The sequence below is a fragment of the Eptatretus burgeri genome, chromosome 13 (genome assembly GCF_056783735.1).
Source record: "Eptatretus burgeri isolate ZD-2024b chromosome 13, Ebu_testis_v1, whole genome shotgun sequence".
NCBI classification, from domain to species: Eukaryota; Metazoa; Chordata; class Myxini; order Myxiniformes; family Myxinidae; genus Eptatretus; species Eptatretus burgeri.
The window spans coordinates 27,564,182-27,591,046 of NC_140973.1; the positions used below are offsets into that span (position 1 = coordinate 27,564,182).

A 26,865-nucleotide genomic window follows, 5' to 3' on the forward strand; every position below is an offset into this window, starting at 1 on the left:
CTTATTGATATGGATATTGGACTTCCATATGTTTGTAATTGTTATGTTTTTGTAAACCTCATTGTATTCTGTTCATAATTAATTATACGACAAAACGAAATATAAATGTTTCATTCAATTTTTGTCTTGTGATACTTAGACGATTCCGAATTTGTTTGCCACCTTCGGCCTTCATGTTTCGTGCAACTGCCTCGAAGGGGCATTGCATCAATTGAACTATGAACATGTATGTACCTCATGAGCTTTGTCCTGAAGCCTACCTACTCAGAAGAAAACCTTCTTCATGATCATTGGGAACAGGTGATTGACCACAGGGCACATTGGCTTTTCAAATGGTCAGATGTGACTGGTGGTGACACAAATCTGACTGCAGATGGCATTCTCAGGCACAAATTGATGGCAAAATAAGTGTAGTTTCTAAATGGCCTTCTGCCATCAAATATTCGATGGAATAGTAATAGCACCTTAGCACCTTGATAAATTCAATGAGGCGACCTTTTGCACGGGCTGCCAGCAGCAAGAACGGGGAAAGTTTAATAGTGCGTGCAAGCCACCAGAAAGAACGGAATTAGAGAACATTTGATGGAAGAACCATTTAGGTAAGCTTCACACTCAATCGGATATTCCTCCAACCCTTTCATACACCGCTTGGCTCTCGCTAATCCCGATGTCACATTGAGGAAACTAAAGTGCAGACTTGGGTTGGACAACTCGGGACCAGACAAAAAGTCATTCGCAGTTTCCTGGGGTTTGATTTTGATCAATTTGGCTGAGCAAATGTTGAAAGGCATCCACAAATCTGCAGATAAGCAATACATTCTGCATGGATGTACTGTTGTTCATCCCTGATTTTCATATTGATGGGTTTAGTGAGGACAGGAGCATGGCCATGGCACAGGGGACGTCACAGCGTGAGATCCTTCTGTGTGCTCGGAGCAGCAGCTCGCCTGCACCCCCACCTCGCAGTTCTCTATTCCGCTCCAAATCCCAATGCTGCCTCGCTTGTCCTTTTGCCGTTGAAGGTCGGAACCGAGTGCACTGTTAACCACTACAATCCAAGATATGTGTACAAATGTTTATTTGATGTTACTGACTTACTGTACCGCTCATGGCACTTGTGTAAAGCTGGTGAAGATTATCAAATATATGCAAATAGCCAATTTTAGTGCACAGAATTAATTTGTCACTGTCTTGTCAAACTTGGAAGGAAAAAATCACAGAAAGTTTCAGATGCAGATCAGAAAGATATGGATATGGAAATATATAAACATCAGATGCACCTCATGACTGTTATGGTGAGCATCGCCGCAGATTATGTCTCGCACCATAAAACTGCATAAACAGCAAAGAACAACTGTTCATCTGCTACACAGACGATTGTTCCTGCAAATGCAAACCATTCAACCAGAAGGCACGTGATGTGATTGGCGGGTAAATCGAAACATGTGGAGTGTGACGAGCATTCCCCTCGATCTCCATCGGACATAGTCTTACACTAAAGCATCACCTCCAACCCAGAGGCCTCGGCCCGGCGTCTCTGTCAAACAGACGGCATCAGCCCACGTGCCCTCAAAGCCTGCTCTTCTGCTCTTGCTCACCCTCTCTCTGTTCTATTCACCCTCTCATTTGCTCAAGGTCATCTGCCATCTGCTTGGAAATCTGCAAACATCACTGCCCTGCATAATAAAGGTGCAAAAACAGATCCCTGCAACTACAGACCAATCAGCCTTCTCCCAATCATCAGCAAGGTTATGGAATCCATCATCGCATCAGACAGGAAATCCTTCCTCTTCTCCAATGGCTTGATTTGGTTTCAGACCAGGTCACTCTACCCTGGATATGCTGCTTCTGCTCTCCCAACAATGAATGGAGGTCCTCAATGCCAGACAGGAAATCAGAGCCGTATCCCTGGACAAATCACGTGCTTTTGACACAGTCTGGCACCCTGCCCTACTCACCAAACTCTCATCCCATGGTATCCAAGGCCATCTCCACTCATGGCTCACAGACTTCCTCTCCTGTCGCAGTAAACGTGTGGCCCTAAATGGAGTTCTTTCATCCCCTCTTCCTGTCCAGGCTGGAGTTGCTCAAGGTAGCATTCTGGGCCCTGTTCTTTTTCTGGTTTTCATCAATGATCTCTCAGACTCTCTGGAAAATCCTCTATATCTATCCTCTAACTCCACCCTCTGCCATACCATCGGTCATCCCTCAGACCGGCAAGCAGCAGCTTCTTCGCTCACTGCAGATCTGGATAAAATCACAAACTGGTCCAACACGTGGAACATGTCTTTCAATCCGGACAAATCTCACACTCTCACTATGTCTCATCGAAAGGACCATTTAGAAAACCCACCCATCCACTTTCTCAACAATCCTCTGGAAGTAGTCCTTTCTTTCAAGCTTCTGGGTCTCACTTTTTTCCAATGACCTTTCCTGGGAAAGCCACATTTCAAACCTCACCTCCAAAGTCAGTCGCCGACTGGGAATCCTCCGTCGTGCAAAGTCCTTCCTCGGCCCTCCGAACCTCCTGACCACTTACAAAGCTTTTGTCCATAGCCTGATGGAGTACTGCTCTCCCCTCTGGGCTGGTGCTCCTGCCTCCCACCTTTCTCGGCTTCACGCTGTAGAAACCAGGGCATTTCGGATCATCGGCATCTCCCGCAATGAGGCTGAGTCTTTGGGCCTCTCACTCAATCACCGCAGGTTGGTCGGTGGTCTTTCTGTCTTCTACCATCTCCTCTCTAGCCTCCCCCCCCCCCTGCTCTCTCTCTGCGATTTGTCCGCACCACATTTCCTCAGGGCGCTCAAGGTCTGTCAACAACCCCCTTCTGGTAAAACTACCAAAATCACGAATCACTGCTCACCTTCACTCTTTCATTCCTCTTTTTTCCCGCCTTTGGAATAAACTCCCTCACTCTATTCTTTCCCATTCTTCCCTCCAGTCTTTCAAAACAGCTGTTCACCACCACCTCTTATCTTCCCCCATCCAAATCCTCGATCTTTTCTACCCCCGATAATCCACCCAAGCCCACTTCCTTCAAATTCCCTGCTTTCCTTCCTGAAAGTCCCTGTAATGTCCATCTTCTATTCCCCATGTTCCCCGTCCCATCCCTCTCCCTTCCACAGATCTCCTAATGTGTCTGTTCCCCACTGTTTTGTCCCTCCCACTCCCGCCCCTCTCGTCTCATGCCCCCTTTTTGTGCGTTGTATGTTAAGCCGCTGTCACACCTTGACGATTTAGCCAGCGTATGCCGATTTATGAAAAATTTGTCTAAAACGCTGGCACACGTCGAATACGTTATGGGTACGTTTTGTATATGTTAAGAGCACGCTGAAAAACACTGCCATAAGTCGTAGTACGCTGGCTTTAAACGTTGTACTTTTGGGTTGTCCTCAAATTTTTGCATGCTTGAAATTTTATGACGTATGCCGGCGTATGACTCACATGCTCCGCTACGCTGGCCATAAGTTGTAGGCACGTTATGCGATCGTTGACACACGTCGATACACGTTACTTGTAAAGGCCCGGTCACACCTTGACGTTTTAGCCAACGTATGCCGATTTTTGAATTTTTTTTCTAAAACGCTGGCACCCGTTGAATACGTTATGGGTAAGTTTTGATAACATTGAGAGCACGCTGAAAAACACTGCCATACGTCGTTGTACGCTGGCTTTAAACGTTGTACTTTTTGGTTGTCCTCAAATTTTTTCATGCTTGAAATTTCACGACGTATGCCGGCGTATGACTCACACGTTCCGCTACGCTGACAAAAGTTGTATGCACGGTCTGCGATCGTTGACAGACGTCAACACATGCTACTTGTAAGTTAATCATAAGTTGAGACACGCCGAGGTAGTGTTTAGAGTACCCGAAACTTATTTCTAACCTATGATTAACGTGTTGTTGGCACGTTACGTGATCGTTGCCACACATCGACAGACGCTACTTTTAAGTTACTCATAGGCTGAAAGACATCGGTATAATGGATCGTCCTTGCGTCAGCGTCCACGGCCACGGCCAGGACACTTATTTGCAGCATTCTTCAAACTTTTCTTCGGCATGACGAGGATGTTCACACTTCGATGTCTAGCTTGGCTATGATTCCAATTGTCCATCGGCAGCGTCTATTTAAAATAGTCGAGTTTGAGCGTTTTAACACGTTCAGAAGAAACGCTTCAAATTTCAAAACCCCAGCGTCAAAAAACAAAGGCGAGTGACAGCAATTTAAATCGTTCATTGTAAACAATGAAAATAGCTGAGTGGTACCGTTTAAAAGTGGTTGAGTGTAAAAAAAATCCAATTGTTGAGCGCAAGCGTCTACTTTCAATAGTGGAGTTGCAGCCATTTAAATCGTTGAGTTTATCATTTAAATCGTTAAATCGTTAAACGCAAGGACGATCCATCATAACCCACACCCTCCCCCTCACACTCACCTACTACTGCCAACATGAACAAACTACTACTAATACTAATACTAATACTAATACTGATACTGTTACTGCTGACATGGACATCGACTCAAAAAGGACTCGAAAACACTGTTGGGTTCCCCTTTTATGAGCAGAATTTTTAAATACCAATTCCCAAAACCGCTGGGAACACGTCTTTATATGGCAGTTGTAAGCTAGAAACACGTTCATTTTTTTTTTTTTGTCGACCGGAAGACGTCATTGGAATACGTCTACATACGTCGATGTGTGTTGGGACTACGTAATGAATTGGTTCAAAGCACGTCAAACATAAGTTAGAAATAAGTTTCGCATTAAAAAGACATTACCGCGACGCGTTTCGACTTATGAGTAGCTTATAAGTAGCCTTTGTGGACGTGTGTAAGCGTCCACATATCGTGTGTAAAACTTATCCCCATCGAATGCGGAACGTGTGTCATACGCCGAGTCCGTCGTAAAATTTTGAACATGTTTAAAATTTCTTGACGTACTCTACTTACTACGACGTATGATAGCGTACTTTAGCGTTGTACTCACGTATACCAAACTTACTCATACCGTATTTGACGTGCCCCAACGTTTTAGACACATTTTTCTTAGGTCGGCATACGCTGGCAAGATCGCCAAGGTGTGACCGCGATGTTGACACTTCCATTTCTACGGCAGTTATGATTCGAATCGTTGTGCGTCAGCCTTTTAATAGGCTATGTCACGACATCGTCGGCGATGCGTGCAATGCGCTATGCCTAAGTTAGACTATCGTTGGGCATCGGTTGGTATAAGTTATCTATAACACAACGAAACGTTCTGTGTCCGTTACCCATGCGTTATACATAAGACCAAGTCGCTATGAATACGTCCGAATCTTTAAAAAAAACATCAAAAGTTCAATGTAAGCCAGCGTTTTAGATACATTTTAATACGTTGTCATCGCTGGCTAAAACGTCAAGGTGTGACCTGGCCTTAAGTTACTCATAAGTTGAAACACGTCGAGGTAATGTTTAGCGTACCCGAAACTTATTTCTAACCTATGAGTAACGTTTTGGAAGCACGCTACAAGAACGTTGTTCACATTTCGCAACACGTTACTTGAAAAAGACGTCGACATATTTGACGTCTTCAGGGTGACAACAGAACTTAATGAACGCGTTTCTAACTTACAGATACCGTATAATGGCGGAGTATTGGCAGCGATTCGGGGAATTGGTATATAAAAAGGGGCTTCGCAGGAGGAACCCGTCTTTTTTTAGACTTCGTGGTGAGTACATGTCGATGTCATTCTGAGAGATGGAGGATACGGCAAGGCTGAGACGACAATACCTACCTGTCCTCGAGCATCAACATGACCTCATCGAGTTGACACTGCACCAGTTGCGTGCCAATAGAGCCGGGAGAAGAAGACGTGAACGGAGGAGAAGGAACTGGGTCAGACCATGGATCGGGAGGCGACGCCATTACGGCATATAAGACCAGCTCATGGTGGAACTCCGGAACGAGGACCATGCATCCTTCATCAACTTCCTGCGAATACCCCCAGCGATGTTCGACGAGCTGCGAGCCAGAGTGTGTCCAAGGATAACCAAGCATTAATTATTATTAAATCATTTCAATAGTCCAGTGGAAGCGATTTAACTTGTTCAATGGAAACGATTTCAATTGCCGAGCACCAGCGTCCAAAAACAATTGGCGAATGACAGGCATTTATTAAAAGTGAAGTTGCAGCCTATGAATAGAAAACCTCACGTAATCGTCGACGATACGCTGCCACGCTCTGCATATACGTTAGACTATCGTTGGGCATAGGTTGTGGACGCCTAAAACATGCTAAACAATCATTGGTATAACTTATCTATAAGTTATCGAAGCATTCTGTGTTCATTACTAGTACATTATGCATTTGTCCAAGTCGTTTTGAATACTTTTAAAACTGAAACAAAAAAATAGTTCATCGTGGGAATGAGAAAAAAAATTAGCCGAAAAGAACATCGAACAATGGTGCAAAGCAGTCTCCTATTCGTGGACGCAATGAGGATCCATCATCACCCACACCCTCCCCATCACACTCACCTATTACTACTGACATGGACATACTACTACTAATACTGACACCCTCACCTACTACTTCTACTACTACCACTGATACTACTGACATTGACATCTACTGAACATGGAGTCTGGAACACTGACGGGTTCCTCTTGTGAAGCCCATTTGTATATACCAATTCCCCTAAACGCTGCCAAATCGCCATTATATGGTAGATGTAAGTTAGAAACACATTCAGTAAGTTCTGTGGTCATCCGGAAGACGTCAATCAAATTCGTCTACATACGACAATGTGCGTTTGAGATACGTTACACATAGGTTCAAAGCACGCTACTCATAGGTTAAAAATTAAGTTTCGGGTATGCAAAACATTACCTCGACGTGTTTCGACTTATGAGTAACTTACAGGTAACGTGTGTCCGACGTGTGTCAACGATCGCGGAGCGTGCAGAGAACTTATGCCAGCGTATGTGGAACTTGTGAGCCATACGTCGAGTACGTTGTAAATTTTTCAGCATGCTTGAAATTTCACGACGTACTCGACGTACAACGGAATATGACAGCGTACTTCCTCGTTTTTCAGCATGCTCCTAACGTATACACAACTTACCCATACCGTATTCGACGTGTGCCAGCGTTTTACACACATTTTTCATGGGTCGGCATACGCTGTCTATTTCATCAAGGTGTGACTGCGATGTTGACACTTCCATTTTTTCAGGCGGTTATGATTTAAATCGGCATGCGGAAGCCTTTTAACAGGCTACGCCACGAGTTCGTCAGCGATACGTGCAGCGCGCTATGCCTAAGTTAAACTATCGTTGGGCATAGGTTGTGAACGCCGACGACAGGCTAAGCATTCGTTGGTATAAGTTATCTATAAGACAACGAAACGTTCTGTGCCCATTACTAATATGTTATGCATACGACCAACACGTTATGAATACGACCAAAACTTTAAAAAAAAAACCTCAATTTCAGCGTACACCAACGTTTTACATACATTTTTATACGTTGCCATTGCTGGCTAAAACGTCAAGGTGTGACAGCGCCTTTAGCTCTCACATGAGCCTTGACAAGGTATAGAAAAAACAAACAAACAAAAAAAAAACAGACAGAGGTTACATGGTCAACATCAGTTAAACATCAAGGGCTTATTTACCCTCATCAGGACTGCATACTGATAAATATCTAACCAATGCTGACTACATTCCTTGTTTATACATCAGACGCACTTCCAGACTGTTATGATGAGCATCGCCGCGGATTATGTCTAATGTTAAAATTTCATAATCCGCAAAGAACAACCGTTCATCTGCCACCCAGACAATTGTTCCCGTTAATGCAAACTATTCAACCAGAAGGCACGTGATGTGATCGGGTGAAGAAATCGAATAAGACAAGGAGGCCTCTGTACGAGGAATATATGAATGGGTCGAGCATCACCTGTGGACAAGTGATTCTCGTCCTGCTTACAGAGGAATTTGTGCATTGCAATCATCCAAGCCCATCCCTTGGTGTACTGCAGTCAGAGCGGAGGGTGGTGGACTCTGAAGTGAAAGCCTGCTGAGCCGGTTACTTTGAGCGGCTGTACCAGGCTGAGCCACTGGCTGTTGAGTTGGATGTCAGGGGTATAACTATCCCCATTGCTGACCCTCCAATCAACTGTGAACCACCTTCATTTGCAGAGACAGAGGCTGCGGAGAACCAGTTGAAAGGGGTAAAGCCCCAGGGATCTGTGGCATCCATGCTGAACTTCCCAAGGCTGGTGGAAATGCTGCACTCATGTTGTTGCATGCAATTCTGTGCTCTGTTTGGAGCACAAGCATCATCCCAACTGACTGAAAAAGGGGTCTTCTTGTCCCTCTCTGGAAAGGGAAGGATGATCGCCAGGACTGCAACAATTACTGAGGGGTGACGCTGCTCTCAGTGCCGGTCAAGGTCTTTGCTCGGATAATTCTTCATAGGGCTCACCACCATCTGCTTCAGCACTAGCGCCCAGAGCAGTCAAGCTTTACAGAAGTTAACGATCGACCGTATCCTTGCTCTCTGGGTCCTCACCGAACACAGACAAGAGTTTTGGCAGCGGTTGCTTGCAGCCTATGTTGATCTCCACAAAGCATTTGATTCAATGAATCAGGATGCCCTCTGGAGGATTCTCGGTCTTCGCATGGTGTCACCAAATTTGATTGACATGATTTGTAAACAATACTCTGGTACAGAGAGTGCTGTAAGATGTGGTGGTTCCATCTCTGACTTATTTCCATTTGTTACTGGGGTTCATCAAGGGTGTGTATTGGCCCCCACACTCTTCAATACTTGCAGGGACTGGATTTTGGGGAAGATGTCGGAGAGATCAAGCTGCGGTGCATCACTTGGGAATGTCAAGATCTCTGACCTTGATTTTGAAGATGATGCAGTCATCCTTGCAGAAACACTGGATGTCCTTATTGTGGTGTCGTGGTAGAGGTGCTCCAAGGCAGACACGAGCGGGGGAACAGTTCAACCCTGCTTTATTGCACGAGCGAGAGCGTGAGCGTACGTTGCCCGTAACTCCCCTTTATTACGTACTCGATGCACTCTACAAGCCACACGACTTACAGGCTCCCAGGCCACAACGGCTACAGCAACTACGACCACGCCTCAGGCGGCGCGCACTCCTATATCCCGTGCAAGCACGTGACCACTCTAAACCACTCCTCCACCACGCTCACCACATCATGCCCTGCCCCCGCAGGCCCGCTACACCACACTTATAGGGGCCCCTGAGGCACTGAATGAGGAATAATGGATATTTGGCTCAATTTCCTGATGCTGATCCTGCTCACCACATTCTCTCAGTGAGGGGAGCCTCATGTATGGAGAAGGCCAACAGGATAACCGTGTGGCTTGCAGTTGCAGTAGGTTGATCATTATTTCAAGGAGATGGGAATAGGCCTTTCTGAGCAGCTGGGGAGCAGTGCCATCATGGTGGAGTATCGGGGCAGGAACCACAGGTAATAGGCTGTCATGCCAAGGAAAGAAGTGACATGGGCTGCTGAGGTCGGCTCCAAGATGTGTTGGATGCCCTCGATGTTTAACTGAAGCAGGGAGCTCTCACTAACTGACAGGCGAAATCCCACAAATTCAATGTCTGGCACAGTAAACATTCACTTTTCACCATTCAAAGTGAGGTTGCATTTCGTGAGCACCTCAAATACCCTATGTAGGTGCTCGTGGATGGATGCATCAGGCCCATATATGACAATGTCATCTAGGTAAACACCCACTCCTGGAATCCTTGCGAGGATGGAGGACAACACTTTCTGAAAACAGTTTGGGACTGAGCTTAGCCCAAAAGGAAACCAAGTGTTTTGGAATACTCCCGTGTGGGTGACAAATATCGTGAGGTTCCTGCTATCAGCATGAAGGGGCACCTGGAGATATCCTTGGTGAAGGTCCTGCGAAGAAAAAAACATGACCCAATGCTGAACTGGGTAGTCAGTTCCTCAGATGTGGCAAGAGGATATTTGCCTGGGATGGACAGCCCTATTTGCTGCATGAAAATCGACATAGAGATGCAGCCCTCCTGACGTTTTCCTGGCAACCACCAAGTTGGAGATCCAAGGGGCCACATTGATGAGTTCAATAATTCCAGCTTCCAAGAGGAGCTTGAGTTTAACAGATACTTTGTCACGGAGGGTGAGCAGAATGTGTCACAGTGGCTGGTTGACCAGGGTCACCATCAAGTCGAGCCATTAAACGGCATGTGCCATTTCTACTGCCAAGGACAGGTGACCTACAGAACTGCTGACCCACTGACATCCATCTTGAAACCTAGCTCCATGAAGAGTTCAAGACCTAAGAGGTTGTCACGTGGCGGGCGATGTGGAATGAGAATGCGGTCAGGTGCTTGGTGCTGTAACGTAAGGCAGTTTGAGGGTACCCACAATGCTGATTTTGGAGCTGCTGGTGTTGTAATAGAGGCAGAGCGACACACTTTGGAAAAATGATTTCGTTTGTGACAGCTCCTACATATCTGCTCTAATGCAGGGCAATCCGTTGCTAGCCAAGCATGGAAAGCAGTCACAATTCTCACAGCGCTCTCGGGGATGCACACATTGCTGAGGAATTTGCTGTACACATTTGCCAGGGTCTGTGTCAGCAGGCTATCAGGCTGCTGCAGCATTTGTGCTGCCCTCTGTGTGGCTGTGGGTGGGTGGGATCTGAAAAGCAGCAGGTTGAGGTGTGAAGTCGGCAGCGGACTGAACTTGAAATGCAATTTCCACAGCTTTTGACGGGGATAAATCGTCCAGTTCTAGTAAAAGTCTCCCGTGTTCTTTCGCACTTGACTTTTTTTCAATGAGCAAGTCCCTAATCATCTTATCTTTTTGGACCCCAAATTTACAGGAGCTAGCTGGGTCTGTCAAGTTCACAACGTACTGGTGTACTGACTCACCCGGCAGATGTTTCTGCTGTCTGAAGAGAAACCGCCAGAGAAGAACACTCTGTGAGGCAGAGAAGTGTTATTCCATGAGTGTCACGGTCGTAGCGAATGTGTAAGCAGTGCCCAGTGTACCAAATATCTGTTGGCCTTCCACACCCAGGCAGTGGAGCAGTAAAGCTTTTTTTCTTGCATCGCTCACGTCTTCCAAGCCAAGCGCGACAATACAAGTTACAAAGGACTGAATTCAGCAACCCCAGAGTACGGGAGCCTCGCCTGGCAGAACGAGGAAGGGAGGAGGTCACGGGAGAGAAAATTTAGCTGTTCTCGTCGTCAAATGTTGTGTTAAAGACGGGACTCGACCATATAGATGAGTGTAGAATTGACTGCCTTAATCATGCACATCATGTCGGTCATCTCGAGACAAAATGGCAGGGTGCTGTAAAAGATCATCAACGTAAAGCAAACATTAATTCACAGCACTGATGTAACATGCCAGTGTGCGGACATAACAATGGCTGACGTGACGTGGGTCCGTGAAGTTAGCACCACTTACCCTTTACCCGATTCAAAGTATGGATTGTACCATTATAAAACAAAGGTGTGAATAGAGTAACAGGTTGAATTGGGTAGGAACCCTGACCATAACTACCCTAACCCTGACTACCCTAATCCTGTTCACCTCTTACATTATGTTGTGGATTTTTTTCCACCCACCCCGTTGTGATCGCTGAAGGATTCTACCTGGCCGATTGTGGAATCCTCTTTGACTTCAGGCAGAGTTTAACGTTTGTCCGATTTGGTTATAAAATCCTGCATAAAACCCATTAACACTGAAAACCGATGTCCACACAAGTCCTTTCTTTGAAACAATTTATTTTCTAATTATACACTATACACTTCTCACCCTCGTACAATGAACTTAAGAATCCCCATTTGTTGCAATATTATTTGGTTCTATTTCATTTATTCTTACTTTAGTTCACAGTTAAACCAACCCGATTCAATTCACCTCCACATTACATCAGAGAGTTTTATTCTAACTTGGTACTTGGTCATTTCCAAGGAGTACAAGCCACTGAGATTCTAATACTTCCTCAGGTACTTGCACTGAAACAATTTTACATTTCAAAGCATTTTATACTTTCATGGGAGAGTGGTGGGGGCTACCAACCCAGACTGCAGACGTGTCCTTGAGGCGAGAAGCCACTTCGTACATTTCGAGGCAAAGGTTCGCTGTTATCAGCCCAGGTCACACCGCTCCAGACCAAGACATTTATCAACATTTAGGGCAAAAGTCTCTTGGCCAGAAAGGACAGCCAATTCAACTTATAGCATAAAACTTACATTTCTAAAACTCCATTTGTTACAATTTAGAATACATTAATATAAATTTTTCCCCCAGACCCGATTCAAAGTATGGATTGTACCATTATAAAACAAGGGTGTGAATAGAGTAACAGGTTGAATCGGGTGGGAACCCTGACCATAACTACCCTAACCCTGCATACCCTAATCCTGTTCACCTCTTACATTATGTTTCTCAGGCCATGACCCGATTCAACCCCGTTACCCTATTCACTCCCCTTTTTTTGTAATGGTACAATCCACAACTCTCCATCGGGTAAAGGGTGCGAACTTCAGTGACGCCAATGGCGTTGTTGCTCCAAAGAGAATGTTGGCCGTGATGAGGAAGGGTCCATGATGAGGTTCAGCTGACTCTTCCACCTGATGGCATTCACTCGAGGCCGATAAAATATCCAATGACTTTCTATATTTAATTGAAACGAGTAGGCCATTGGCCAAATTCCCTTTCTGATCTAAAGGGGAATTGCAAAAGCAATGCAGCTTCACCTCATATATGATGCAACCAGTAGAATCCTTTCGTGATTAAATTGCCATGTGATACTGTATGTATTCTCGAGATAGATGTCATCATGCACCGCCCATCTGCTGTTTCGTGCGGTCACCAATACCAACAATTTATGAGGCTTATTTGCTTGCCTGGTGTGTTTATTTCCCTCACTATAAATTAGATGCAAAGCTTATTTCCTTGGCTGGTTTCACCTCAAGTCTTCAATTCTTTGAATTCATATTCCTCACTCTGACACACTCTCCAACTTCCATACTCGTCTTTCTGATCAGCTAATTAAAAATAAATATTTTAAATCTCAGGTTCAATTACTTATACCTTGCCACCGAAGGTGGGCGGGGCTTACTTTTTCACCCCTGTCTGTCTGTCTGTCTGTCTGTCTGTGGGTGTCTGGGAACAGGATATCTCAAAAAGTTGTCGACGGATTCGGACGAAATTTATTGGACAGGTCGGGTGTGTGACATGGAAGAATTGAATAGATTTTGGTGAAGATCTGGATGTGGATACTAGGATTTTATTTTAATTTTTTTGAGGGATTTTCACCATTGAGAGATGTGACAAAAAACGATAAACAGGATGCTATTTCAAAATGTTGTGGACAAGTTGTGACCAAACTAGGTGGATGAGTTGACTCGGTGACAAGAATGAGCCGATTCGATTTTGGTTCAGATCCGGATTCAGATCGGGCCTATCAGTGGATACAAAATGTAAACTGTTTAGCCTGGTGGAGGAATGCGTTGGAGTTGGTGTTGCTTTCAGAATTTTTTCATAAACCACTGGTAATCAAATCAAATTCAGGCCAAGCTCACGGGCCTAACTTTTCATTGGGATTGGGCATCAGAGCCGAGGACGAGGTTGTTTTCAGAACTTGAACACCGTAGTCGGCATGTGCAGGTGCACCTGCTTTGCTTTGTGTGATCAACCGTATAACTAATCCGGATGCACACAAAAAACCCCATGATATGCAACCATCGAGCAGAGAAAAGGCAGCACGTCTGAGCTTCCTTTGTGATAAATCGAATTTCTTTGGCCTCAGGTGCCTTGTTGTCCTTCTCCCTGGCACTTTGATGGTTGTTCAGTGTGGACAATCCAATAAATTATCATTGGACAGGATTCGAGGTCGAGCTGAATCACAGCTTTCCATTTGTGCAACATATATATGTATGTATATATATATATATATATATATATATATATATATATATATATATATATATATATGTATGTATATGTATATATTTATATATGTATGTATATGTATATATTTATATATATATATATATATATATATATATATATATATATATATATATATATATATATATATATATATATATACATAGCAGCATAGCTTCCGGCCTTAGAGGAATGCCCCCCCCCCCCTTGAACTGTCTATCGTGGGTACGAATCTCGATCCAGCTATAAACTGCTACCCTGGTGTTTCACATGCAGTGCTCGGCGTCGGTGTGTGTGCCGTCTCTCGGATGGACGTTAAACTGAAGGACCTGTCTGCCAGTACTGGTCATTGGTGGACTTTATGTTTCCCATGGTGTATTTTTCAAAAGGCAGGCGAGTTATCACTGGCACCATGAACAAATTACAGATTTCTGTCATTTTCTGTCGTGTGTCCTGTGACGGAGTAGTGATCTGTCCAGGATTGGTTCTCGCCTTGAAATGTTTCTCAACAAGTTTATTTTATACGCCAAAGCGTTGCCCACAGTATGGGCCTATATTATTGTACTCTTCATACATGTGGACTAATTCTTGTTTGTTTGTTTTTTTAATACTGTATGCATTTGAACTATGTTTTACACTGTTATCGAGTGAATTTTAATATGATAACTGTTCATGTCAATTGTGATGTTGTAAAGGCTGAACCTTTGATGTAGCCACAAACTTAGACACTGGAAGAGGCCATTTGGCTGATGATACCTTTGCCCTAAATACACCTTAGCACTCCTACTTAATACAGGTACAGGTAGTGGACAAAAAAAATGGAAACACCAATGTAAAGTCACTTAATTGGGTGTTGAGCCACCATGTGCGGCCAGTGCGGCCTGGCATAGAGAGTCCACCAGCATCTGGAATTCTGCAGGAGGGATGCGGCACCATTCTTCCACGAGAAAAAATCAATCAACTCACACCTGTTTGATGATATGGAAAATGATGTCTCAGGTGTTGTTCAAGAATATCCCATAAATGCTCGATTGGGTTCAGATCTTGTGACTGAGAAGGCCATGACATATGGATAACATCAGTCTCATGCTCATCAAACCATTGGGTGACCACACGTGCGTTGTGGATAGGGTATTGGGCGTTTTAAGAGCCGAAACCTTTTTTTATCAAAAGAAAATGTAAGAAAACACATCAACCCGAAAAACCAAAAGGCCAGAAATCAAAACAAGAATCTAAGCGGAAATATAATCAAAGAAAATTAGATTACAAGTCCACCTTTTGGATCTCCATAGCCTCTACTGCCCACGGAAGGGGAGGGGGGGGGGTAAAGGGTGAGAGGATAGGAGCTTTCTCATAGGTGGGGTGGGGGGTGAATGTGGGAATGGGAAGGAATAGGAGAGAGGGGAGGGAGGGGTCAGGAGTAGCCAGCCACTTCGCAATGTCTTCCCATATCGATTCCCTCCTTACAGTATGGGCAGTCCTTACAGGAGGTTGAGGTTGTGGACCCCTCCGGTGGTTTTACCTGCAGTCTTTGCTTGTAAACAACCAGTGGGTGTTGTAAAGGTTAAACCTATGTTGCAAATCAGTGATCGCCCTGCCACAATCTTCCCTGCAACAATGCTGGCGTCTTCAGCAGCACGAAACAAATTAAATTTACAACTTGAGTACTGAACAGGTTAACCATCCCTTAATGCTTGGGACTACTGTTTCTACTTGTCAAAGTGGTCCAACATGGCGGTTGTCATGAGTTGTTTGCGAGGCGTGACACAGTTCAATCGTGAACTCAGACAGTGTCTTTATCTCAAGGGCTGACAGAGATCAAGGCTCCTTGAATGGGTTAGAGTTCATCCCTGCATTTGATCGTGATGACTTCCAAGAAAGTGGTTCTGCTGCAGCAACTTCCTCTTCCTGATCCTCCGCTTCATTTCCATTCTCCATTTGTTCTATCACTGCTTAGTCCTTGAATTGTTCTATTCCTTCCACGTCTGATTGCCTAGTGGTAAACATTTTCTCAGTTGAAAAACTCTTACAAATGTACTCTGCTGCATCTTCCTCCTGTGATTCTCTGTCACGATCTGTCTTATCATGTTTATTGGTAGTTAAATAAAAGGCTCGGTCAACCCGGGTCAGGAGTCTGAGGACATATCATGGGCAGGACATATCACTTTTTATGAACTTGAGGGAACACAACAGACTCTCATTTCTGTTCTGTTGGCACAATGTCTCCATCTAGACATATCAGCAGGTTCTACAATGCACTGTAGACCACCTTTTCTGGATCTCATTGTTCCATTACATTATATACTTGATGCCCCCAAATGTCCTGAATCTTGTGACCACTTTTTTACGTCCAATCCCTCAGCAACACACGTTGACCGATTGCAAGTGGAGCTTCCTTCGCCTTGTGGTCAAATAATTTCTTCCTGCTTTCCGCCTTTCTATCAAGAAGCTTCTCTGCTTTTTGTAAGCATCGGATAAAGCAGAGCGGTGATTGGTCGACCAACTGTAGAAAGATAAGTCATCGTCATCAGCAGCATCCCGGATCAACATTAAATCGACTCGCATCCTTGGGTCACGACCGTACATCAAGTAGAAAGGTGTGCATCTGGTGGAACTGTGAGGAGTTGCATTGTACACATACAATACTTCAGCTAAGTGTTCTGGCCAATGTCACTTGTTTGTCATTGTGGTGGAGTTCGGAGCAAGTTGTGTAATGAACGATTAAATCTTTTGCACTGTCAATTCCCATGTGGTCTGCAGGGAGTCGTTCTGGACTTCTTGGTTCCATAAATTCCACAAAGTTCTTTAATCAGATGACATTCAAAATTATGGCCTTGAGAAGAGTGTAGTCTTCGTGGAACACCATATCGGAGAAACCACTCTTTCACCAGACTTCTTGCTGTTGTCAAAGCTATCTGATCTCTTGTTGGTACCACCCATGTGGACAGTACTTTGTAAATACATCAATCATGACGATAATTTTTATTATTTTGAATGCCACATTTGAATATCTTTATATTCGTATGAGATTGGCCAGTTACACCTGGACCTAACCAGTCTAGTGTTTCTCTCAATGCCTTGATGTCCTGCTTCATCATGCAGACACTGCAGTATTCTCTTCCTGAGCACTTGTGCCAATATCAGTTGTTCCAGATCTCCATCAAAAGGATCTTCAACCTTGCCTCATCTCCATATCTCATGAAGATCCTTTTCCACTGATTGGACAGAAAAAGTGTATTTTTTGACATAGATTCCCTGTCCCTCCAATCTCAGTTTCCTCTTTTGCTTACAAAATGGCAAAAAGTCCTTCATCTCCGGATCCTTCTTTTGCATATCAATCAGCTCTTCTGTTGTAAAAAAAAATGGAAGAGATGACACTGCAGGTAGTGGTATACCTGTTTGCACTTCCTGGAGACTCGTAATTGGTTCTCTGATTCCAGTTGAAAATGGTTTTTCTCAAACTTCTAGGTACCGCAGTGGAATGTAGTCACAGCAAACATGGCATACCAAACAACATCGTCATACTCTTGATTTGTTTCAGAAGTGGACTCCTTCTGAGACAGGGCATCTGTGCTGGCATTACTCTTGCCACTTCGGCACTTCTTCTTGAAGTCAAATAGTGCTAACTGTGTCGCCCACAGCTCCCAGTTTAGCTCATGGGATAGTTGTCCATCAAAAGCATGAACTTTGCACCAATGAGATAATCACTAAATTTCTCTGTTACCACCCACATAATTTTCTGGAAATTTTCTATCTATATTAATAAGTGTGTGTGTGTGTGTGTGTGTGTGTGTGTGTGTGTGTGTGTGTGTGTGTGTGTGTGTGTGTGTGTGTGTGTGTGTGTGTGTGTGTGTGTGTGTGTGTGTGTGTGTGTGTGTGTGTGTGTGTGTGTCCTCAGTAACTGCAAAATCATGAAATCCAGTGGCCCGAAACTTTGCAGGCATACTAAGAGAACTCCAAGGGAGTGCAGGAATGAAAACTTGGTATTTGGGTAATTTTAAACACCCCTTTTGAAGATAATTAACAGGATGCTCATCATTAAAATGAACAAAAAAAGCCTCATCAAGATGGCAGCGTGCTATCTTGGTCAGCATGCTGTCATCTCGCCGGGGTCTTAAGCCACCATTTTGTTTTGGTCTGCTCAACAATGCCTTGACTTGGCCTCTCACAGACTAATTAAAGTATATAATCAAAATCTGTCTTTGGATTTGAGGATTGGAGCTCGTGGACTGAGGTGTCGAAATCTTAAGTGAAATCTGAAAATTTAGAGAAATTTGTGACTTTAAGCAAGGCGATTATCCCTCCATATTTTTCACCAGTTTTTGTTTTTGCATTTATGAAGGTGCTGGGGTTTGTCCCATTACCAATCAGCTTGCTATCACTTGCCAAGCCAACCGTTCCTTGTCAACCGTTTCGCTGGACTGCTTGCTTGAGTACTTAAGCCACTTGGCAAGCACTCTACAAGCTGTTTGTTGATGGAACACACCTCTGTTTCACCATTCTCTTACCTTTCCATTTGCCTTGTTCATCTTTTTGCTTAAATATTTGTAATAACTTTGTTGCTCGACTTTTAGTGGTATTCTTTGATGTTTGTTCATTAGCGAGCCATGTTGATACAGTCGACAGCAGTGTAATTGACATTTCTTATCACAGTGGTTGTTGTATTTGAAAATAAAATTACAAGTTGACATGCAAGACAATGTTAATGTGATAAAGTAAAAGAAGTAGTCTTCATATTTACACAAAAAATACAAATATAAATGTGTGTTCCATTGTTTTAGTAAGATCTGACAAAAGTAAAAAATGTAAGATAAGACAAGTAATGTTAATAGTCAGAGTAATAATTACCACCGCAGAGAGTTCCAGTTCCATGACAGCAGCTGCAGTACGAGTCTCATTCCTCAAGGGAAGCCCATGTTATAATCTCTTTTAAAATGGTACATGCTGATTGAACTCCAGCTGTTTGAACCTGTTTGAACGTGCTGTTTGAACATACCCCATTTCGTTCAATCCTGCACTAATTCCGGCAGACAGGACATCCAGTTTTACATCCATCTGTGGGATGGCAAACACATTTATGAATTGGCTTTCCTATGAAATTGTAGGAGGTTAACCCCCCCTCCCCATCCCCCACTCCCTCAAGTCCTCTTCTCAATTAAGCCTCCTTCGCTTCCATAAGGTATAAGGGGGTAAACTAACCCTCTCCCTCAAGTCTCACTTATAAACCTCTAAGAAGTGTAAGGGGGTAAAGCTAGACTGTAAGTGAACATAAACCTACAGTCATGGTAACCTTCCCTCCCCCACCCCAGCTTCCCTCAAGTGCCCCGACCAAACGCAAGTCAAGAACACTCTCTTCTCCTCCTCACTCTCCCAGCCTCCTTGCTCCCCCATCCTTGCCCCCACTCCTCAGCCCCTCCTCTCTCCCACCCCCTCCCTGCTCCTCCCTCTCTTGCTATGGTATTTGCTAGTGATAGGTGGTATTTTGAGAGAGGCCTGTGGTGCGGCCCCACGGTGTTCCCACATGTCTTTTTATGATGTGGAATTGCCGAGTGAGTGATGTGGTAAGGTGAAACACCACCCCATGCTACGCACAGTGCTAAATCACACGCAAAAGTACCCATAGGTGGCACGCACTGTCACTGATAAACGCAAACAAAAATACATCCTATTCTCCTTTGTGGTCAATGGATCAAAGTACAAAGTTCAGGCCCAACATGCCTTTAGTGTGGCCTTGCGGTGTTGTGCTGTGCCTCGGTGTCATCTGGTCTGACCACTGAAAATGTGAATTTCTTTTTTTTTTTAACGTGAGATCGCATTGTTTCACTTTTTTGTGCAGTCTGCCTTCATTATATTCTGATCTGCTCTCCCCCCCCTCCTCTCCCTCCCACATCCTCTCTCCCACTCCTTTCTCCCACTCATTTCTCCCACTCCTTTCTCCCACTCCTTTCTCCCCTCCCCTCTCCCTCTCTTACCCCTGTCTCTGTCTCACCCCTGTCTCTCTTTCCCACCTGTCCCTCTCTCCCACCTGTCTCTCTCTCCCACCTGTCTCTCTCTCTTTCTCCCACCTGTCTCTCTCATACCTCTTTTTTTCTCCCACCCTCTCTCTCTCTCTCTCTCTCTCTCTCTCTCTCTCTCTTTCTCTCTCTCTCTCTCTATCTTTCTCTCTCTCTCTCTCTCTCTCTCTCTCTCTCTCTCTCTCTCTCTTAGTATTCCCATCAGCGAAGTGACGGGTAGTATTTGCTATTAGTAAATATGTGGACTACAGAAACTTTAGTGTACAGTATGTGCGATGGTATCTAATGTTCCATACTCTGTTACAGAGTGTCGGCGCTGCCAAAGCAGTTTCCTGGCAAGTGCTATCCTGGGTGGTTTGCCGTTGCCTTCCCAGCAGTGGTTAGGGCAGTAATTTGGAACATCGCCATGGTGTCTCAGTGTCATCCAGTCCGCTCACTGAAAATGTTGTGAATGTTTGTCTTTTTTTAATACGAGATCGCATTGTTTTACTTTTTTGTGTGATCTACTTTCATTATCTGATGTGCTCCCCCCTCCTCTTCCTTGTTCACGCAGATCTTTTCCTGCCGTTTCACTTTTCAAGCCCAACATGCTTGCGGTGCGGCCCAGCGGTGTTGTGCTGTGCCTGTCGTGCTGTCTCAGTGTCCTCTCGCTCCCCTACTCTTCGCAATGGACACTCTGGGATCATTAACGTCCACTAACGAATGGTGCTATGCATACGGTTTACAAATTACAGCTTCATGTGCAGCTCCATTCTCATTATCTTCAGACATCCACGTGTCAAAGAGGTCTGCAGCATAACTGCAAGGATCTAACCACTGGACCACTTATGTAAGAGGATCATAACGAATTGGTAATTAGGACCACTGAGGCTGTGGTACATCCACTAGTCACAATACTGTTTTCCGCATCATCCTTGTTCCAATATTCAGATTCTGAAGAATTTTCACAATTGTCATTGGTGATCTGTTAAGCGAAACTGTGTCCAGGATATCAGATTGATACATTTTTTTGTCTCCAAAGTCTGAGCTCGTGGAAGAAAAAAGGAAGGCAACGTACAGAAAGTGGGACATGTAACAAACAAAGGAATGGATGATGAAAAAGGAGAGCAAGAAGATAGGAGGAATATAGTAACCTTTGAGTTGCAGGGTGAGGGTTAATGTGCTCAAAAAGATAGAACAGCTACTCTAAGAGCCGTAGATCATGTTAAAAAAAATACAACAACAAAAAATAAGACATAAAGGTTGTATGTTGACTTGCAAACTATCTCGAATTTTTAAAATTCCATTGCAACATTTGCTTTGAATTCCATCGCAACATTTGCTTTTGCTGCTTGCTTCCGTAAATGCACACTGAAAGCTCAAGCTACAGTTACAAGATGTTGGTTGCCTCACCAGGTCACGTGATGTGCTCTGGCAGAGGCAGATTACAAAACTGTTCATAAATATTTGTCTGATACATTTACAGGCCAAATGGAGGCTCATGCTACCCTAAGACTATCTAATACACCAGAAAGGAGGTGGCTACGAGGAGATATGATAGAGATGTTTAAGATAATGAAAGGTATCGATAAAATAAGTGCAGATGAATTATTCAACAGAGTAGGCAGTGATTGGAACAGGGGCCATAGCCTGAGAGTAAAGAAGAGGAGAGTTAAGATGGTAGTAAAGCAGGGGACTTTCACTCAGAGAGGAGTTAATGCGTGGAATGGTCTCCCTGGAAAAGTAGTGGCAGCAGAAACAGTAGATAAGTATAAATTAGAATTGGATAGGTACCTGGAAGTTATGGAGATAGAGGGGTATAGGGTTGTTGATAAGACTTTTATGTAGTTTGAGTATTGATGGGTGATTGTGTGCATGTGTCCGGAGTACTGTTGGTGGGGGTCTTGTCAAGGGTTGTGTGGTTGATGTGTGTTTTTTAACCAAGCCTATGCTCCCTCCCTTGGGAGGGGAGGGGGGAGAGAAAAAAAAACCTACAAAAACGACAAAAAATCCCACAAAATCCACTTAATTAAATTAAAAATCAACATTTTGCATTTTCTTCTTTTGGTCTGGTGTTGATAAATTGTTGTGGTGTTGATGCGGCACAGGCATGATGGGCTGAATGTCCTCCACTTGTGTCTGATTTCCTTGTGTTTCCTTGTGTTTAAGTGAGTAGCCAAAAGTGTATGAAGTGTTTTCCAAATATTGAAGGTCAAAGGGCAGCTTGAGGTCCTTCTGAAAGATTAAATGCTCCACAATGTGATTTTACCTTTCTTCTTCAACACTATAGCCTGAGTTCACAGAAGGCATCTGTAAAAACGTGGTGCATGAACAAAACTTAATTGGGTGGTCGCTAGACTACCGTTATTCTCAGGTTTTCCGTCTGTCTGTATGAATGTAATGGACAGCTCTGGAGGCCAGAGGAGTCAACCAATTTTGATGAAACTTAACTGGTAGGTTCATACCAGGATCTTGTTGTATGCTTTTGACCACCATTGCTATGGATACCACCTTTGCCAAGCAACGGGACTTTGAAATTTTTGAAAAGTCCTAAAAAAATTATTTTTTCGAAAATCAAAAATCGGCTTCTGTGCTTTTATGCGCACTATAATCATCCTGTTTGTCAAAAAGTTTCAGCCCAATCCGTCAAAAACTGTATGACTAGTATGCAATTATATAGCGACCACCCATGTCGCCTACCCGCTTGTTGGGTGGTCGCGAGACTACCGTTATTCTCAGGTTTTCCATCTGTCTGTATGTATGTAATGGACAGCTCTGGAAGCCAGAGGAGTCAACCAATTTGGATGAAACTTGACTGGTAGGTTCATACCAGGATCGAGTTGTATGCTTTTGAGCACCGTTGCTATGGACGCCACCGTTGCCCAGCAACGGGACTTTGAAATTTTTGAAAAAATCCGAAAAATATTTTAATATATATTTTTTTCGAAAATCAAAAATCGGCTTCCACGCTTTTATGCGCACTATAATCAACCTCTTTTTCAAAAAATTTCAGCCCCTTCCGTCAAAAACTGTATAACTAGTATGCAATTATATAGCGACCACCCATGTCGCCTACCAGCTTGTTGGGTCGTCGCGAGAGTACCCTTATTTTCACTTTTTCCATCTGTCTGTATGTTTATATGTCTGTATGTAATGGACAGCTCTGGTGGCCAGAGGAGTCAACCGATTTTGATGAAACTTGACAGGTAGGTTCATACCAGGATCTAGTTCTATGATTTTGAGCACCGTTGCTATGGATACCACCGTTGCCTAGCAACGGGACTTTGAAATTTTTGAAAAATCCTAAAAAATATATTTTTTCGAAAATCAAAAATCGGCTTCCAGGCTTTTATGCGCACTATAATCAATCTCTTTGTCAAAAAGTTTCAGCCCAATCCGTCAAAACCTGTATGACTCGTATGCAATTATATTACTATATGCTTTCACCCAAACGTTCGCGTTGGGATTCCCTAACGTAGGGTTAGGGAATCGAACACAAATGATGAATGGACAGTTGCTCGTCATGTTCCTACATGGAACAACGAATAGCAAAAATGCCATCTGATGTGTTCTCTAATCTACCTATTTCAAATTCGCCTTAGTCTAGCGACCACCTATGTCGCCTACCGGCTTGTATTTTATTTTTCCACCATTCTTTTACGGACACCTTTTGTTTAAGATCTGGAGCTTTAATCGTGAATCACATCCAGAATTATGGAGTTTAAACGATCCCAATTATTCCAAACTTCGTGTGGGGTCAGTTGGGGGTAATGTTTTGTTCCAAATCGTTCAGGAATGGCATGGCTAGGCCTGGCTTTTAACTGAAAGTGATCTTGGAAGGAATTTGGAATTTCTTCAGGGTGCCGGTGAGAACTCACCTATACTTCATAAAAGACACAGGCATCTTTAGAATTCACCAACTAATTCAAGCATATGGGTCATCCGGCTTAATGTCCATCCAAGGGACGGCGCACTCGGTGATGAAATGTTCCACCTCCAAAAAAACAATCCGACGGTTTATGGTCGATCAGGAACCAAACTCAGACTAGTCAACTCCAAGGGACGTGCACTACATCTGCATCATTCCGTCAAACAAGGATGAAGCAATGACGTCACAATAATAACAATAATGATCATCATCATGATAATGATTTTAAATAATTTGTTTTAACGATAAATGTAGGATAATAATAACATCAGATTCAAATGACCTTGTTTTGAGGCAGAAAATATAATCTAATACAAAAACATCATTTTCAGCTCCTGATAAGAGCAGCCATAATGAAATAGAGTAAAAAAAAAAAGTTGAATATTTTTGAGCGAGTTCTGCATTCAATTGAGCGTTGGGAATTAGAATACTATGGCTGCAGTTTTTCATGTGTGTCAGTAAATGAGAAAGGCTGGAGAGAAGATTACGGTTTAACAAGTTGATGTTTAAAACATGGCTTAGGGAATGTCAAAAGCAATAAGCCAGTGTCAAAATTTGAGTTAAAGCTGCAAATAGCAGTCTGAGTGGTGAAACTCATTAAGGAGGAGATGACTAACAAACTGGTTTCGTTTGGATTTTCTGCAAGGACGTTTGTGGGTCAAACAGGCATTGGATCTTGTCGTGGGATCTCAAACAGGGGCGGAGGGGGGCGGGGGTCTCAAAAAATGTAAAATGGATCCAGACTTGATTTATCCAAAACTATACTATCTTGTCGTTCTGTACTGCCATATGGGTAACATTATGAGCAATCATTCCATCATACACGAACACCATCTGTTCGGTACTATTAACACTCAACATCATATCTCTCTCTCTCTCTCTCTCTCTCTCTCTCTCTCTCTCTCTCTCTCTCTCTCTCTCTCTCTCTCTCTCTCTCTCTCTCTCTCTCTCTCTCTCTCTCTGTCTCTGTCTCTGTCTCTGTCTCTGTCTCTGTCTCTGTCTCTGTCTCTGTCTCTGTCTCTGTCTCTGTCTCTGTCTCTGTCTCTGTCTCTGTCTCTGTCTCTGTCTCTGTCTCTGTCTCTGTCTGTCTCTCTGTCTCTCTCTGTCTCTGTCTCTGTCTCTGTCTCTGTCTGTCTCTGTCTCTCTCTGTCTCTCTCTGTCTCTCTCTGTCTCTCTCTGTCTCTCTCTGTCTCTCTCTGTCTCTCTCTGTCTCTCTCTGTCTCTCTCTGTCTCTCTCTGTCTCTCTCTGTCTCTCTCTGTCTCTCTCTGTCTCTCTCTGTCTCTCTCTGTCTCTCTCTGTCTCTCTCTGTCTCTCTCTGTCTCTCTCTGTCTCTCTCTGTCTCTCTCTGTCTCTCTCTGTCTCTCTCTGTCTCTCTCTGTCTCTCTCTGTCTCTCTCTGTCTCTCTCTCTCTCTCTCTCTCTCTCTCTCTCTCTCTCTCTCTCCTTTTTATTTGTTTTCTTTGCCATTCATTGTTGCTGCACTCAGGGCAGTAGAGCTGGAAAGAGGGAGCCGGGGAGGTCTTGAAATTCGTGTGATTTTTTTTTTTCTCGAACAAAAATTGTTTTCTTTATAATGTATGCTTGGCACACGTATGGTAAACAAGGTTTATGGGTTTATGGAAGATCCGAATAATTAAAAAGAAAACGAGGTCAAAAAATATTCTCTTTCTTTCTGGGTCCTCTGCTGTTGCGTCAAGCTGTGCATTTTCCTGTCTCATTGTATGATTAATTGTGTTCCATCCCCCTCTCACAACCATCCTCCACGTTATTACCCTGCGCTCGCGAAGCGAAAAGCTGTTCGGGTTTGACATTCGGTTGCGTACGTGCGTATGTGCGTATGTGTCTGCATTTTTAAAATACACTTTCTCAGCAACCATTGGTCCGATTGACACAAAATTTTACCCTTGGAGTACCTCTCCCTGTAGAATGATTGTTTATTCATTATTATGACATCATAGGTCACGTGGTACAGACGCCATCTTGGAAAAACCCAAAAACGTTGCACCTCAATATCTCCAAAACCTTTGACTGTGCAGGGTAAGTATTCAATGAACACCATCGAGTTTGTAAGTGTGATGATTTGCAGAAAGAAACAATAATGCGGATAAGTATAATGTAGATCAGTGTGGCTTGGAACACTGAACACATATATGACACTGCAACGTTTATTTAAAATTGTTTACACCAGAATAATGGCTTTTTGCACCTGTGTTAACGATGGAGGTTGGTAGTCATAATAACATTGGTCATTATGTCTGTAGTTCTTTTGGAAAGAAATACATCATGTTGTTTTGGATTGCTCTAAAAGTGCACAATCAAGAATCAGAAAATCGTCACAACAACCTCCGCGTTATCGGTCTCCCCCAGCAGAAAGGTGAAGATTGCTTGGCTCCAGTGAATAATCTCTTTGCCGAGAAATTCAATCTGGTGGACATTAAGCTGGATCGTGTTCATCGTGATGGACCTAAAAATGGATGCCAAGCCACAACACCTCCTCAGGGTGTCTCTCATGACCAGTACTTTTGTGTCGAGGACTTGACCAAAATCGATCTCCAAGAGAAAAGGAAGTGGTCCTCTGAAGTATCCACAGTCTACAAGGAGGGAAGGAGGGAAGGAAGGGAAGGAAGGTGGAACATTGGCTCATTTCTACCATCGAGCTTAACTTACTCGCTTTCATTTATCACCTGCTGTTTCATTTATTTATTTTTCTTGTTGCTTACACTCTCAATCAATTCTCCTTTTGCGACTCTTCCCACAAGATGGTGATTGTAATGTACTTGATAGACAGAGACGAAGGCTCTGAAGTGTGAACAACAGGTTTAATTCAGACACGGCCACAGCACAGCACAGCACAACATCAGAACATGGGTGAGTCACATGACTCTGCGTAGCCACGCCCCGGTGCACTCATGTATGCATGCATTATCATAAAGTTCTGACATCTCATCTCCCCTCCCTCTTTTTTTTCAACAAATCAA

At 43.7% G+C, this 26,865-nt stretch overlaps 2 protein-coding genes across 3 annotated transcripts in view; one reads left to right on the plus strand and one right to left on the minus strand.

The window, feature by feature from the left end:
- Nucleotides 1–26,865, plus strand: part of LOC147014130 (zinc finger BED domain-containing protein 5-like) — a 90,381-nt gene that overhangs the window by 9,312 nt on the left and 54,204 nt on the right. Inside the window, exon 3 of one of the 2 annotated variants that reach the window (XM_085851825.1) lies at nucleotides 20,534–20,685. The gene's annotated coding sequence lies outside the window, so the exon portion shown is untranslated. Of the gene's footprint in view, nucleotides 1–20,533; nucleotides 20,686–25,348; nucleotides 26,756–26,865 lie in introns of those variants that run through there. The other variant, XM_085851826.1, reaches the window with a different exon arrangement.
- Nucleotides 10,273–25,418, minus strand: LOC147014131 (uncharacterized). Its single transcript, XM_085850591.1, has 4 exons — nucleotides 24,653–25,418; nucleotides 20,047–20,105; nucleotides 10,933–11,121; nucleotides 10,273–10,699 (listed from the first exon to the last, which is right to left on the minus strand). Exons 1-4 carry the CDS (start codon nucleotides 25,352–25,354, stop codon nucleotides 10,273–10,275), a joined length of 1,377 nt encoding a protein of 458 aa, XP_085706717.1. The 5' UTR covers nucleotides 25,355–25,418.

Excerpts from the sequence above, each read along its gene's own strand:
- LOC147014131 (XM_085850591.1), bottom strand. The coding sequence starts at position 25,354 with ATGGCAAAGAAAACAAATAAAAAGGAGAGAGAGAGAGAGAGAGAGAGA. Across the intron at positions 11,122-20,046 it reads AGGGTGGGAGAAAAAAAGAG|ACGTGAGCGATGCAAGAAAA; the intron begins GTATGAGAGAGA and ends TTGGCTTGGAAG. Across the intron at positions 10,700-10,932 it reads ACAGCAGAAACATCTGCCGG|ATCCCACCCACCCACAGCCA; the intron begins GTGAGTCAGTAC and ends GCTGCTTTTCAG.